We start from the raw sequence: 16,510 nt of genomic DNA on the forward strand, positions 1-16,510 counted from the left end.
GAAGCCTTATGGTAAAGTTGTGTTGTTACCGTCACGTAAAAGGTTAAGGAAAGAAGGGATGCTTAAGTACAAGAAATAAATCCGTTGCTTTTGGTAGTTGAAGAATTCCATGGAAACATTCTTTCAACATAAGCCATCATCGATCCCAAGCATGGACTAAGCTGTCCAACAATTTCGTTTTCATTACTAATACAAAATGTATAAACTGTAAACTGCATTAAGTGCAAGTGCAATAATATACTAATAGGGCCATTTGGAAAGTGGAACCCGTTTGTGCAAAAAAGACACAGGAGTAAATATTAAAAAATTTTTATCGGAGATAGCATTCTTTATACATAATCTCCAAGCAAATTTAGGCATTTGTCATAACGTGTGAGGAGTTATTGTATTCCAGTGTCATAGTACTCCACTAACGTTTAAGTTCTTCATCGCTGAGAAATATTTTTCCGCCAGAAAGTTTTTAAGCTTCATAAAGAGATGAAAATCCGAAGGGCCAAGTCCGGGCTGGATGGTCAAAAGCTTCCCACTTGAAATGCTGCAAAATTTGGAGGGCTGTGTCCGTGCATTCACATTAATTTTAGCTCTACAAGACACCTATAGATCTCTAAATTCATTCTTCACACTACGTTAATCATGTGCCATGATCAAGATGTGTTCATCTTTAGACAAACGTCTAGAGTCTCCAACAAGAACCCTATTCTTGACCAAAAACTATTGTGTTTTAGTGACTTAAAATTCTAAGAGTATTTTAGACTACAGAGAATTCCCTGTTACACAATGCATGTAGTGCAAAAGATGTTAAAGAAAGTTGTAGAATCAAATTCTCCACTACCAAGAGATCTTCGGGATGATGATCAAACTCTGTGCATGTTTTGGCGTTCCATCTTGAACTAAACTTCTTCAGTTCTCCTCTATTCCACACTCTCTTCATCTCATGCCGTTCAGAGGAGATGAATATACTGTATACACAATTCCATACTGGTGAAATAAGCAACGGCTTGAAATGTGAATAATTTTCTTGATAAAAAGAAAATACTTTTTTTGACCAAAGCTTTGGTCCTTACCACCAAAAGTGTCTCTCTACTAACCGCGTGCAACCTTAGCTCACAAGTGTTTTCACACTAAATCAATTAACCAGTTATATATAAATAGGCATACAGTTGGTGGCAAAATAACATACAACTCTATTTATCTTATTGCTGTGTGATAATATTTAACAATAGCGTAACTTTCGGAAACTTTACCTAAAACATATTTAACGCAGAAACAGAATTCTTAACCATATTTTAATTTATATTAATAGGATATTTAATTTGGTTACTTACTTAAATTTGATTACAAAATTTTAATAACAACTATATAGACTACACCTCGATAGGAACGCACACATTTCAAAAACACTAATTAATTAGGTACTAATAAATAAATTGCTTATAATTATCTTTGATTTTGTTTGTTAGATAAGGTTTATTCACGAGGATTGCTTTGTACTTCGCTCAAATCTGTAACATAAAAATAGCGAGCGGATTCCAGGAAGTTAGACGGAGAGATAGAGCACGGAGCCCTTTGTGTTTACGGTGATGAAAAATTATAATTCATTGCAGTCTGTTTATTTTTCTCGCGTATACAGAATAAACTGTATTGCAGAAATATTTAAATATACACCCTTGCTGAATTTGAAATGTAATTAGGCACTAAACATATATTATTGTATGTGAGAATGATTGTTACATATAAGCTAAATATTGAGCAATAAATACACATTTATGTTAATGAGTAAAAATTAAAAATGATTCCCATCACGGTAATGGACATGTACGTTGCGATGCATGTTTCGCCTGAGGGTTGGAATAAATATTGTTATTTAAATAAAACTCTTGATAAAAAACTGAACGTTTAATTGGTACTCTGTTGTTGGCGATTACACAAACATTACCATATAACATGTGAAGAACTAATTGCCCTAAAAATATATAAAACATTAAATGAGTGTTAGGAAAGAATTGGGATCTTTTCCGTTATGTGTCAGCAATTTCTAAAAATTATTTCTATGTCTTTGTAATAAAACGTTTAAAACAATATAGCCTACTATTCTGAATTTAACAAAATTTACAGAATGGGTCAGATCACGCGATGCTTGCCCGCTGCGCAGCGCTTCGCACTGCTTGCTTTTTTAGAAAAAAAATTTACTCGAGCTTGCAAACTCCAAGCCCAGATCAAGCGGCGCGCGTTTATCACTGATATTTAATTACGATCTTTGTGAATGCGGGGACATATTAGTTTGCAAGTTTGCTCAAAATAAAATATTGACTAAACAGGACAACAATACACGCACAGGCAAGAGCAGGAACTGACTGCACCGCTACCGTGGCTCCGTTATCGCGCCGCCTCGTTATCTTGTCCAGACGGGCAAAGTCCAACCGGTTATAACTACTGTCGGCAGTTTGTATTATCTAAAAATACCTATTCTTCCATTACAAAGTGAATTCCACTCAGTTTTGCCTCATAGACAATAAATAGAAATTGCTGACACATAACGGAAAAGATCCAAGAATTGTAAAGGAAACAGGATTTTTCCGGACATTTGCCATAGTTCAGTGAAAAAAGAAATCAGTAACTCTACGTTTCGAGATCTGCAATCTGACCTCTTCTTCAGGTAAAGAACTAACCTAATACATAATTACAAACTAGGTTAAAATAAACAAATCTTACCAAAGCGTTGTGGCACGCCTAGGTCAGGAATCACAACCACCATGTTGTTTTTCAACTTCACTAACTCTATAAACATGCACTTAATAAAAAACTATACACAACACTAGTCATTAAAACTAAAATACGGAATCTGACCTAGGCCACGTAGTGTTACTGAATTCTTGTTGCACTGAACGATGGCAAATGTCCGGAAAAAATTCTGTTTCCTTCATAATCCTTCCATCGTCAAAAATAACCTTCAAACAAAGTCTTGTATTTGCTAATTTTCTACGAAAGTCTTCCTATTGCAACGTGTAAATTTAAATAATAAAATAAAAATAAATTTTTAGTTTTTGTTTGAATATAGTTTGAATTAAAATTAATTTATTTATTAAACTAATATTGGAATTAAATTAATCTAAATTAAGTTAAAATTGGAATTGGTTAATGTATTATGAACTTTTTACGAGTAAACGTCATGGTCCAAGTTTGCTTTTGGTGAATGTTGTAGCCTACCATAGAGGGTTAACCTCCATAACACGTTGTATTCTAAACATCTGTTATGGAGGAACTGTTGTTGGACGTATTGGAAAAAAAGATAGAATAAGTTACTCGTAGTTAGTTAGTTGGAGTTGATAAAAATGTTTATCATATCGTTTAGGGATCTGCTTCTCCTTAGAAAGATTAAGAAAGAATCTTTATCTCCAAATTCTAAGCCATGAAAACAGATTTTTGCGTGGCCTTACGATAAAACTTATATTGTGCCTTAATTCTTATTAGTATTAATTACATTTATTTTTTATGAGGAACTTGCATATTTATAATAATTTCTTTGAATACATGAAAGGTGTAGTTATGTGCATATAATAACATTCCTACACTCCTAAAGAACCGCTATAAAATTATTCACTAGTGTAACTGCTGTACAGTTTAATTTAAACCCTAAATTAGAAATTATTCGAATACACGATTCTAACTGAATTATTCATAGAAGGAAAATAAGAATATTGTAACACTTAATATCCTAGTCGAAGTAGCTTTATTAAATAATTGTGGAAGTAGCTTCAATTCAAGTAGACTCAGAGAAGTTGTTAGTGCGACAGCTGTAGGGTTCACGGTTTACATCTACTCTGCTCTCTTTCTAAGCTCCTCCTTCTAGTTTAAAACCACCTTGGATATAAACAATGCTGCTGGTTTAGTCACGTACTAGAATTTATGACGCAAACCCATTTGATTTTTATAGCAAGGAATATAGTTTTAAACCATTTAATTTTCTAACAATCCCTGACAAAGAAATTACCACAAAAATGTATTATACAGTTCATTGTTGCGTGGAAGACTTATAGTTTTAGATTTTGGATAATGCACGATACAAGTGTGCAATCCTATAAGTGACTCTTAAGGAAATTCAATGAGATTTAATACTGTTGATTAATGTGATTTGTCAAACCAACCAATTTTGACTTCGCTTAATTCAGTCAAAGTTGTCACCATCAAATTTGATTCACAAAGCCAGCCGTTTAGCTTAAGTCCTTTTTGTTCAGTTGAGGTGCCTTATTTTAAATTTGGCCATCCAAACAAAGTAGGAGCCCAGATGTGGTTGGGCCTCGGTTTATTGGAGGCTCATAAAACTGACTTACTTTGATTTTGGAAAGTCTACTGCAGAATAAAACATGGCAAACCACCGGTTGTGGAAGGCGTGGAGGTCATAGTCTTCATCACACTTTATCAATGCTGTATTTTCAAAAGAATTATTTAAAATAAAATCTCATGAGATTGGTATTCATTTACACATTTACAAGTTGGCGTGTTGGTTCATTTGTAACTTAGAAGTCTTGTTTATATATTTAATTTGTGTGTCAATAAAAACCTGTACTAAGGCAGCATTTTTAACTAGAAAATATGTTGGTTAAATGACGTGTAAACTGTTTACAGGCGTTTTCGTACTACAATTTTTTGATTACATGTAGTGAAAACATTTTTATTTAAAACGTAATTTATGGTGAAGTTAGTTTTTTCATCAATTGCTATTACTATTTATTTAATAATAGCAATACTAATAGCACTATGTATTTTGAAGGAGGGTATAAATGAGTCGGATTCAGTTAATTTATCACGAAACAGGCCAGACAAGACGGCGAGTTATAGAGGAAGCCTTGACTTTTACTTTGCAATTATGGGCCGATACAAACTCAATTAGTGGCGGCGTCTTGTAGGAAGTTCAGTGGCTGGTCTAAACTGCTGTAACTTCCTTAGCTGGAAGTTTGCCAGAGTAAAAGATTCCTTAGGAAAAAAAAAACAATAGTGGCTTAAACTAGGTAATTGTAAGTAAAAAGGATGTTTTGATAGTAGAATTGTTTGTGGAATGGAACCTTTTTTACTGTTCCTAAGCAAAGCATGAAATTACGTGATCATTATTGTGCAAGTCAAGACTGGTAATAATAATTGAAAAAGGATTTTATTCGTACTTTGTGTATAGGTGGTTTAAACTTCTTAATTTTATTAAAAAAATTCATAGACTAAACTAGTAATATGAAAAATAATGTTTGGATATATTACTGCTGGAGGTTGTGACTTATATTTATAAACGGTTTATCGTTGTATGTCTATTTTGGAGAATAGGTCTATAAACTTTACAAAGAATAAATTTTGCCCGTTTAAATCATCAAGGGTTGAAATAAAAACATATCCCGTACTTTTTTTTATTGAATATTGTGTTTTTATATTTTTGCAAATGATTGTTTACGAATTATCTCTCTTATTCTATGATACATAAAGTAGCCGAAGACAAAAAAACATGAAGAAATACAGTGTACCAAAATATATTTATTTTTAAAATAAACGATAAAAATCCTTTTGAGGTTTAAAAATACTTATCCTTTATTGTATTAATAGATTAATGAAGTAAGAATATACATTTCGGATATAATTAAAAGAGAAAAACATTATTATTAAACTTCGTTTTGGAACATTATTAATTTGATTTGGTTCCTTTTTTTACGCATTTTATAATTTTTGAAAACACCATATTGTGGTTATATGAATAAGTATGAAACTCTGAATCACGACGAGAATCACATATAAAAAGAATAAATTTATTAAAAATGTTGAGTAGTTAAAACAATTATGATTAATGTTTAAATTTTAGAAAACAGGTAATTCCTGTTACAGGGAAGGAAAAATGTCTTACTATCGCAAAATAAAATGTAGTATTTTGAATATAATTAATCTAGGTACGTATTTAAATAAACATTTAAACCATTATACTTATTATATTGGTTTAGGATTTTCCAGCTAAATACAAATTTCCAAATTGTCCATCACTTTGGGCAATGGCCTCCAATCTTTGGGAATATTTGACATATTAAAACCCCTAGTCTTCGAAAACCTTACATTTAGATATCCATGTAGCTTATAGAAACTTCAACCTCAAGCAATCGAGTTCTTTAACTACTTCTTTCTGTTAGGATTCGTTAACTGACATCCTTCAGGAATCATATTGCTCCAAACTTCTGATTTTCCTAGTAACCAGGAATTTCTGGTACCAAGTCTTGCATGGGAGCCAACAATCTGTAGTAACTCTGTATCCATCAAAACTGTCCCCATTCCGTTTTAGAACCAGAGTAATTGTCTGTGATGGGGGGGGGGATACCTCCTCAATGTGGGTATCTATCCTGTAACCGCCAGCCTTTAAAAGTTGTTTCTTGGAGTCTTAACCCCTCTGATATGTAAGAACCCTTATCTAGAAGAATCATATTTTTCTCTGAATATTTGGAACTTGCCAGTTAATGAAACCCAGGTCGTGGGCTCTGGAAGCAACTAAAATATAGAAAAATCCATATCCTTGGAACCTCTCGCCTCTTGAAACCTCCTAGCTGTGGAACTATGTGTCCTGTAGTAACCCATAGAAGGTTTTGTCATCAGAAATTAAATGTTTGTTACATGAAGAATAAGAGTCTTCGATGTTACAAAATGTGTGCTCTCGATGAATTCTAGAAGTCTTTATTAGTCCTCGCCTCAGGGGGTTTCACCTTCAAATGTACACCCTGAAATGTCCAAAATTTATTGGATTTATATATATTAAAGCTAAATGTATATCCGTAACATAATCTGCGTACTCCACGAATATCATTTTTGTGAATATAGATTGTATCTAGTAATTAAAATTATTAATATTACGTTATTCATTCGTAGTATGAATTTGAATCTAATAACTCCCAAAACGTTTAAAATTATCTATACATGAATACAATACCATCCTTATATTAACTCTTTAAAATTAAGTAGAATAAATGGATATTTATAACTTAAAGAAACTCCCATTATAATGAATATTTCAACAACATAAAATTAGAAAGAGTTTTAAGAATTTTAATTGTAAATTTTTGCAACTGTTTCCGTAAAAGAAAAGCTTACTAAACAGTGAGATGTAATCATTAGAAGATAAAATATTTAAACACCGACGAGCGCAAAGAGGCTTTTATATTTTAAAAATATATCTTACATACACAAGTATTAGGTTATTTACTCTGCTCGCAGGGTAAAATAATTCTTATTTTACATGTAATAAAAGTTGAGTAATGACGTTCTTCATCCATCACAAAAACGTATTGTATCAGAACTGAAATAGTGGAGCATTATTTATGAGTATAACAAATGAGTTTAGCATATTGAGACAATCAGAGAAATTTTTGAAAATGTTATCTCTTATCTATCTCCCTTCATTTATTGTACTTTCTAAGATAAACAATAATTACTACAATATCATCTGCTTGTAACAAAATTATACTTTTCTAATTTATTTTGCAGGTACTGATACTTTTATGGTTAGTAATAATGGATACTGAAAAAATAATAATAACAATAATAGCAATTCAAAATATGTCAAATTCAATATGAAACAGTTTTTAGTAACTAACGAGACGTTTTCAGCAACCGGAATTTTTGAAATGTTAACAATTATTGCTTTTAGGTACGTTTTATAAAAACTGTCTCTACCATATATTTAGTCATACATGAAACGTTAAATGCTTAAAATTTAGGTTTTTTATTAGACTAGTAAAAAGCGTTCCTGAGGCGAGAAAAACTTTAATAATGAGATAATTGTATTGGACCGAAAGTATCTATGTAATCATTGCTTTTCATTAAAACGGGAGAACCTGCTCAAGTTAGTAAAACTATTCCCTCTGAAGTTTTAGCATGATTGGAGGTAGTAAAATCAAAGGAATTATATAATTAAAGATTTTTGTCTTATGATAGATTTGAAGGATATATTCTCTGAAAACGGAAGCAGTGTGGTTTCAGCAGCTCCTTATCTGCAACTGGGACTGGGGTAACGTAGATGAAAGGGTCGAGACAGTAGAGGAGTTTTTTCCGTATTAGTATACAGTCTCCGGAACATTGAGGAGATATATTCATATTTCGGTCTGTCTGCCCCCACGATATCTAGAGAAAGAACTGACCTATAGATTAAAAATTTTGCATGTAGCCTCAATGAGGACTGTTATGAGGTACGTAATGTAGCTTACTTCTACATTGTAATAATGTATTATTAAATGTAACAGATTAGTGTAAAACTCTGTGGCGTGGACGAAACAGAGAGATTTTCCACTGCAATTTTCGAGAAATCATGTCGTAAGATAAATAACAATCTTTTTTATCACTACAGTTACTGCATTTGAAAACGGTTCCAAAATGTATACCGTAGGTTTTCAAACACCTTGAATGGTTTTTTTTCATATATCAGAACCAACGTTACGGAAATAAGGCATACACTTAATTAATAATAATGGAGGGGAATGTTCAACACCTCAGAGTTTCCAAAGACTGTTGTGGTATTCAAAGTTGGAATACTTAGATGATTGTTTCCCGAGAGAAATTGCTTTTCCTGAAACTTTAACCTAAGTATCACAACAAAGTGGCAACCTATTGATGACAAATGACCAAAATGGCTTTTTTCTTCCAGTGGCTTTCCACTTAATGATAAATCGACATAAAAATTATCATTTTTGTACATTTGCTTTATTAGTTAAGCGATTATTAATTCTTAATAGACGGTCGTCCAAAGAGACGTAAATCATAATAATTAACTTTTTAAAGAATTTTCAGCCAAATACCAGTCGAATATCGATAGCTTTTCATACATAAATTATATATATATATAGTTAATTAAATAACAAATTAAAGTATTGACGATTTTCCTATGAATTTTATACTACTGCAGTGATGTTTGTGCCTTAAAAGTACAACCACAGTTGTAAGTAACTCCATTAAAATAATTATTTCACAACTTTAATACAGTAACGATAAATATATTTTATTATATAAATTAATACAAACATAAATTAACATATATAACATTTAAGTCACAAGAAATAATCTATTAACATTTTCAAATCAAAATATATATGATCAAAAAAGAATTAAAAAAAGAGGTTAATGAAAAAAATGTATACAAGTATAAAGAAGGCGTTATTAGTTTCTAAAATTCGAATACAAGATTTATTAAGTTATATCTTTATATCTATAAATAAACTTCTCCCGACCTGATATCCTAAATCATTAATGATAAAAAGAGAGTGGAAGAAGCGATGTCAAATACAGAATTAGAGTTTAGTGTAGCTAATGATTAGAATGATTGCTTGGGTAAACGGTTATCTCTGTCTATGCTTGATGAAACATAGAGATTTGTATCTGATTGCCAGGCTCAGTATCTAAGAAAGGAAACTATTAGCACATCTACTATGTCATCAGATATTTACATAGAGGAACAGGAAAAAGGGGTTAGATGTATTGATATCTCTGCCCATTCTTGATAAACATAGAGATTTGAATCTGATTGCCAGGCCCAGTATCAAGAAAAGGAAAGCATTATCACACCGACTGTGTCATCAGATATTGTCAAAGAGGAAGAGAATAAGGGTAGGAGGAATTATTATCTCTACCCATTCTTGATAAACATTGAGGTTTGTATCTAATTACTAGCCCCAGTGTCCAAGAAAAAAAGCGTTAGCATTTCCGTTATCAGGTATTGTCGAAAAGGTAGAGGAGAAGGGATGGAAGGAATCTCTTAAGTGCGACATATTGGGAACATTTGTTAAATCAAAGAACAGTAATAGCGAGATAATTCTGATCATTCTGAGGGTAATTTCTTGATTGTATTATTATGAGTAGTAAATAATATATATATATATATATATATATATATATATATATATATATATATATATATATATATATATAAAGATTTAATAAAGAACCTTAAAAAGCTTATTCGTAAAAATCCACTACATTGTTGTTAACATCGTTGTATGTACTTGCAATGCATGGATTTAACCTGTTTTTAACGTTTGGTGCTGTAACTCAGTTATTTGTCATTCAATCTTTTTGAAACAAAAATTGTTGAATTGGTAATAAAATATGCTAAAAAAAGGTATCTTGGTGAATTTGTTGTCAAAGTAGCCGTTTCAAAGCTAATACAATTTGAAAATGTTGAACGGCCGCCATTTTGAAATGCAATCAGATATTTGTTTTATTTTTTTCACTGAAAAGGACCAACACTAGGTTAACATAACTGTTAAGTTTGAATTCTGTATCTTAAGTGATTTTTGAGTAGTAATTTTTTTCCCAAAAAACACATACAGACAGACAGACGCTAAACGAAGTGAAATAGGGCACCTGTTATATTGCATTATTTGTTAGTGTTGGCCTGCTGAACAATGTGGCAAAGTTTGTTCGAATGGTTGCTGGACACCCTGTATATATTGCGTTAACTTTGAAATGTATAGGAAATAATACAATATAATTTAGAAAGGCCTGTAGTGGTTTCTGTTTTAAATTCAACACATTGGAAAGACGATTGTATTGTTACAAAATCCATACATCCAAGAATACAAGTGTAAATTCCTGTGCACTTTCTTGGTGAATAAAGCATTGAACGCTGAGACGTTGTATTCAATAAAACACGGAACTTACCTTAATTGCAGAGAAAACTCTACAGACAGCGTCAGTAATCAATGTCGACAAATACTTACTTGGCCCCGATCAGAACACAATAGAGCTAATTATTATCCTGTTGCTGGGAAGCAGTGCTTGAAACTGTTGAAGTTTTAGCTATTTGTGTAGCGTAGTATTATTATGAAGAGTTTGAGAGAATACCATCCACGAGTTCAATATTTTAACCGTCACTGTGCTCTTATATATATTTACTGTTCCTCAATAAGCTTTAGAAAATTTTTACGATGATGGGCAAGGCGCATCCATTGTCGTACGAAAACAAGTAAAAAGGAATTAGTGGATTTCAGCTTTTCCAGTATTACAGTTATAAAATCATGATATGATAAAGAAGGAGGGTGTGAAATTAGCAAAACTCTTCACGCACACAGAACTGAGTTTTATACGCCACCACGTTATTTCATCAAGGTACAAGTGAAATGCCCTCATATGCATCATATTTCCGTTCTCTCAACAATTTACTGGGTAGTTTGTTCCGGTCACTGTGTGATCGATCAATTTTTTGTTTTGTTTTATCCGTAGAAACGAACAAGAAATGGCTAAAACCCACATTATGTGAAACAAATCATTACCGATAATAATTCACTATACGAGCCACTTATCTATATGACCATTATTTAGATTTCAACATTCCACGTTATTAGAATTTACTTGGCTGTTTCAGGATATACCGATGCACGTCTCCATGCTGACGTACTTGCTGATAGCCTTTGACCGGTTCCGGTACCTTCAGGATCCTACCAGAGCACGCATCCCGGCCTTCGTCATGGCTACTGGGTCCTGGCTCATGGCACTCTGCATAGTGCTGCCCTACCCCATCTACACTACGTATGTGGACTTAGGGGTGAGTGTCTTACCTTCATATTAGAAACTCCTTCCAAAGTAATCGTTTCTTAAAGCCTTACCAAACATTATAACAAATACTGAGTTGTTTTTTTAAAATTAATTGCCAATGAAGGAGCTGGAATTCCAAGCACTTCAGTTTCCAGCAATCCATTAGATAAAATGGGAAATATACGATGTGAGGAAATAAATTGTTATAAAGGGGCCGTGATCAACACGGTCTTTCAAGACAATTAGATGACATGGTTGTGTCATAATTATTATACGTGAGTATTCATATTAGTTAGATTTACCTAATACAATCTAGGAGATCTCCAATAAAAATAGGAATTTTCCCAAACATTAGGGAATATAAATAATACTACCCTACAAAATGACTTCGACTTTGTACTTACCATTCTCTTCACTTGTTATACTATAAAATGTGTTAAAAATTTAAGACCACGCGGAGTTGAAAAATCGAAAGATAAATTATTCAGTTTTAATTTTTGAGATCAAATATATGATTGAATATATTCCCCATACAATACGCAGTACTTTGAAAAATTTAAATTTTATAACCTAATGATCGGTGTACTTAATACTCTTACTTTTTTCACAACAAAATAATTTCTCTCTTTTTCAAGTCATAACTAAACTGATTGTAACATTTCAACAGTTAATAGGGAGTCATTGTATAAATATATGACTGATCATGTAATATAATACATATATAATGCAAGGTTATGTGATATTTCAGAAGTATGACAAGGTGCAGCTTCAAGGGGTGGGAATCTGCGCCGTCAACTTGGCTGACGACATGCAGGAGTATGTGCGAGGGTTGTTCTTCGCCATGTGAGTAAAGGACATCAAATCAAATAGTTTATTTACTCGTTACAACATAAGATTTGGAGCATTAACACAACAATCTTAGCACATCAAACTGACAAAATATTCATACAGTCAAGTCTCTTACATCCATTACCAATTGCAATCACTTCCAGCACCGGAATCAGTCATTGAATTGGACGGACTCCCAGTTAAATGCGAGAGTATATGACGCCTTAGGTGTAGAAGCATTTTTTATAAAATCGGGCAATCTGTTGATGAATTGAACACCTGCCTACGAAATCAAGGTGCTCATTCACTACCGTCCTGTTTCTTCCAGTACGGTAGATGTCCCTCCCTCTTGTCTCATACTCATGCATGTCCCGGCTCCTGACTAGGGCACATTTAGACATACGGAATAAAGTTGTTTCCAACATCTAAAAACTGGGCAGAGTTAACAGTTGCCAGTTTTTGAATGTTGTCCTGCACAACCCTCTGAAAGTTCAACTTGGCGATAACATGAATAACTTTTTTTTGCAATCTGAACACCCTCAGGAACTACTGCTTGCACAGGCTCCCTACAAAACCACCCCGTACGAAAGGTAGGTGTAAAGCAACCCATAATATGCCGCGATTGGTACCTGACTAGGGCAATATCCGGCCAAGGATCTCTAGACGTATATTCTTGAAGGACAGTTTGGGGCATATATGGTCAATGTGATTATTCCAAACGAACCCCCGATCAAGATGTGTGCCAAGAAATTGTGATAAATGGACTTTCTCCAATATAGAATCTGACATCTTGGTAGCCAAACCACATTGGTAATCCACTGGTCGCAATGTGAAATTCAACACGTTTGATTTCGTTGAGTTTGTTTGAGGATTAAGGCTGCTGAAGTGTTGAACACAGTTGTTGAGATCAACAAAGGTTTGTTGCTCCAAACATTTTCGTGATATATCTCTGTTATGAACAGTCGTGTTATAAAAATACTGTACGATTTTACCGATCTGAAGCGATGAATTTATGTCGTTGACTTATATCAGGAAAGTAATTGGGCTGAGTATAGAGCCTTGAGGAACTCCATAGCTCAGTTGAATTGGTTTTAGATCTGGACCAATTGGTCTGTGGCTTAAAAATGATTTAAGCGGTAAAAGCGGCACGCCTCGGATGCGATGAGAATATAGTTTTTCAAGCAGTATTTCACACAAAAAAGCAGTATTACAGTCAAATGCTTTAGAAAGGTCGAGGAAAACACTTAATGTGGATCTTGACGTTCTAACCCATCTCCAACCATATCGATCAGACTCACCATTGCGTCTATCGTTGATCTAATTTTCCTGAATCCAAACTGGTTGTTGAAAAGTCAAGGATTCTTGTTAGAAAAAGTTTTCGAATATTTTGCTCAAAACCGGCAACAGACATGGATGTATTTAGTCTATTATGAATCCTGCTGTAGCCACATAGCGGGTTATACTGACGGTGTAGATAGCCATACCGGGAGAACACAAGTTGTGTCGTAGCCAAGGGAAATCATGTGAATGAGACAATAATACGAAACATGTAGAGAGCCGACCGAACTTTTACCACGGAAAATACTCAATTTTATTTACGAGAGAGAGAATCGGTTTTAATATAAACAACGAAAGGTCTAAAAGGTTCAATATAGTTGTTTTACTAAACGTATTTGTTTTAAATAGGCTATACAATTGAAAGCAATTTAAATTTAAAAAAAAAGGTTTTTTATTATCATTGTAATAATATAAACAATTATCAGCAGTAAAATTGAAACCTTTTTAGAGAATTTTAGTATATGTATTTAAGCCATAAAACATTTCAAATCCGCTTTTTTTTGTGTTAAGTGTACAAATAAAATGAGATAGAGAGAATTACGATTACGAAGCAATGAATGAAACCATCTAGAAACTAAAAAATAAGCAAGTAGTCATAACAAGATTGAAAAATAACAAGAGGTAACAAAATACACATATAAAATAAAATAAAAGGATGCAAGATGTACAGTTTGATTTTACAATGTAATATACTGTACGGTTGTATAGGTTTAATAATTATGCCATACGAATTATATTTCAACTTTATAAAACCTCATATTAATTCTTTTGTGAAACTATCATATACATTAATCATTGAAATAAAAACATTCCATATGAATTATATATTTACTGCATATTAATTTAAAACTGGCATCAATATTTTTGTATTAACTTGCCAATACAACACGAGTAGATAAGTCAGTAATCGTTTGAGTAGAATCGATCTCCTTTTTTTAGGATTCAGCAAAGTAAAGCGCCTGTTTTGGTAAGCATTTGAAAAAGGCAAACATTTGTATTGCAAAATAATGAATTTTACTTTATATCCATATTTCCATCAGTGTCAAGCACATCTCCTTTTCCAGTCCTATCAGCATTAGATAAAGCCGCAGACTCAGTCCTTGACGCATACACCTTGAATATGGCACAACCAAAATTAGGTGCCAATTTTGAGCACATAAGCGGCAGTCTCTGATGTGTTATATTTTTATTGTAGGCTATTTAGTTATATTTAATAACTCTAGATAATTTATTTTTAGGTTGCTATAAAAACTTAGTTGGGGAGCAGTCAAGCAGGCTTTTCTTTTTAAAGCGATAGCGCAATTTCACCCAAGAAAACAAATTGATTACCAGCCGAGCTAGTTTTGGTGGAGCTCAAAATAGGAGGGTATAAAAAAATATGAATATTATAATTGTTTTCGGCCTGACAATTATAATATTTTTAATAGCCTGACACAATTAAAATAAATAAGTAAGATCTTTATTTAGCAAATGTTCATCAGTACAAAGTCTGTCAGACAAGAATTAAAACAAAGCATGAAATCATAACATAAACGTAAAACAATACGATTTGCATAAAACTAAACAGATGTACTTACCTAGGACAAGTAAACACTTCCTCTTCGCACTTTACCTTTACACTTTTTCTTCACTTTTATTTATTTATTTATTTTTTTCTGACTGTTATAATTTTTTAAGTTGGTGTCAAAGCATTGTACCTCTTTGAACCAAAGTAATAAAAACCTTTTCCCTGTTTCCAGCTTTGTCGTTGGCAGGTGAAATAGGCTGACCTGTCGGGTACTGCATACCAAGTTATGCATCAAGTTCTAAGTCTTATACAGAAAATAAATACGAAACAGTCTGTGACCAGTTTAATTAACGTCGGTATTGAAGCTGAGTTAATTGAATCTCACGTCAGAGTCTCCAATTATTGCCTTCTATTAACCATCAACCTTGACGGCGTTACTTACAAATTTGGCAATCGATGGTATTCTCTCAGAGTCTTGGTTGACAATATAGAAACATCAACTCCGTGAACGTAAATTTGAATGAGACATGTCTAAGTTATTATTGAATATACTGTACTTTATTTTCTTTCCATAGATCGTAATGAGCATAATATATAGCAGGAAATAATATTTGAACGAACAATGTCCAGCTTGAAAGGTTCTGGCAAAGCAAATCTGTTCTTAATCTGTAAAGGGCGTTAGTGTGATTGTAATTGTTTTACCTATAGATTTGATATGATTGAACAAATTGAGTTGGGAGTCAATAGTGACACCGAGAATCTTTAGAATATTACTTCACGTCAGAGGCTTATCCTCTAGTATATATATAGTCCAGAGACTAAAACCAATATGTGTGCTGACGGTTGGCTTTAGATGTATCAAGTTAGAAAACATAATCTCAGAAAAAGTTTATCTTTTGGAATATTTAACCCTTTTGATACCACTCCATTTCGACCTTCACCAAAAATAGCGTGGCTGTCGATCGATTACTGTCTTTACGGAACATTCCACTGTCACTTTCAAGAAATACCTGTTCGCATGCTTATACAGAGCTAATTGGCTGTCGGCTCTTAGAACTCAAATCTGGTACTCAAATTAAACGTTTTAGTACATATAATAAGTGTGTGTTTTTTTATTATTAGTTTATTTTCTTATTTTTAACTAAATAGACTATTTTCAAGATACAAATATAGTCAAAAGTGACCTAATATGAATAATTTTGTGACAAATATATTTTTAATTGGTAAACATTCACACAATCAGCGCCGCCCTTAATTTACTCGAGGCCGAGAGCAAGGTTAATCGCGAGGCCCTTCAAC

General features: G+C 32.9%; 1 protein-coding gene across 2 annotated transcripts in view; it reads left to right on the top strand.

Annotated features, from left to right (window-relative positions):
- LOC124352957 (prolactin-releasing peptide receptor-like) overlaps positions 1 to 16,510 on the top strand; it is an 81,820-nt gene that overhangs the window by 8,825 nt on the left and 56,485 nt on the right. For both annotated transcript variants that reach the window (XM_046802710.1, XM_046802711.1), the window contains exons 2-3: positions 11,369 to 11,548; positions 12,287 to 12,381. In XM_046802710.1, coding sequence (XP_046658666.1) covers positions 11,369 to 11,548; positions 12,287 to 12,381 — 275 coding nt within the window. The remainder of the gene's footprint in view (positions 1 to 11,368; positions 11,549 to 12,286; positions 12,382 to 16,510) is intronic.

Source organism: Homalodisca vitripennis, chromosome 1 (genome assembly GCF_021130785.1).
Source record: "Homalodisca vitripennis isolate AUS2020 chromosome 1, UT_GWSS_2.1, whole genome shotgun sequence".
Taxonomy (NCBI): domain Eukaryota; kingdom Metazoa; phylum Arthropoda; class Insecta; order Hemiptera; family Cicadellidae; genus Homalodisca; species Homalodisca vitripennis.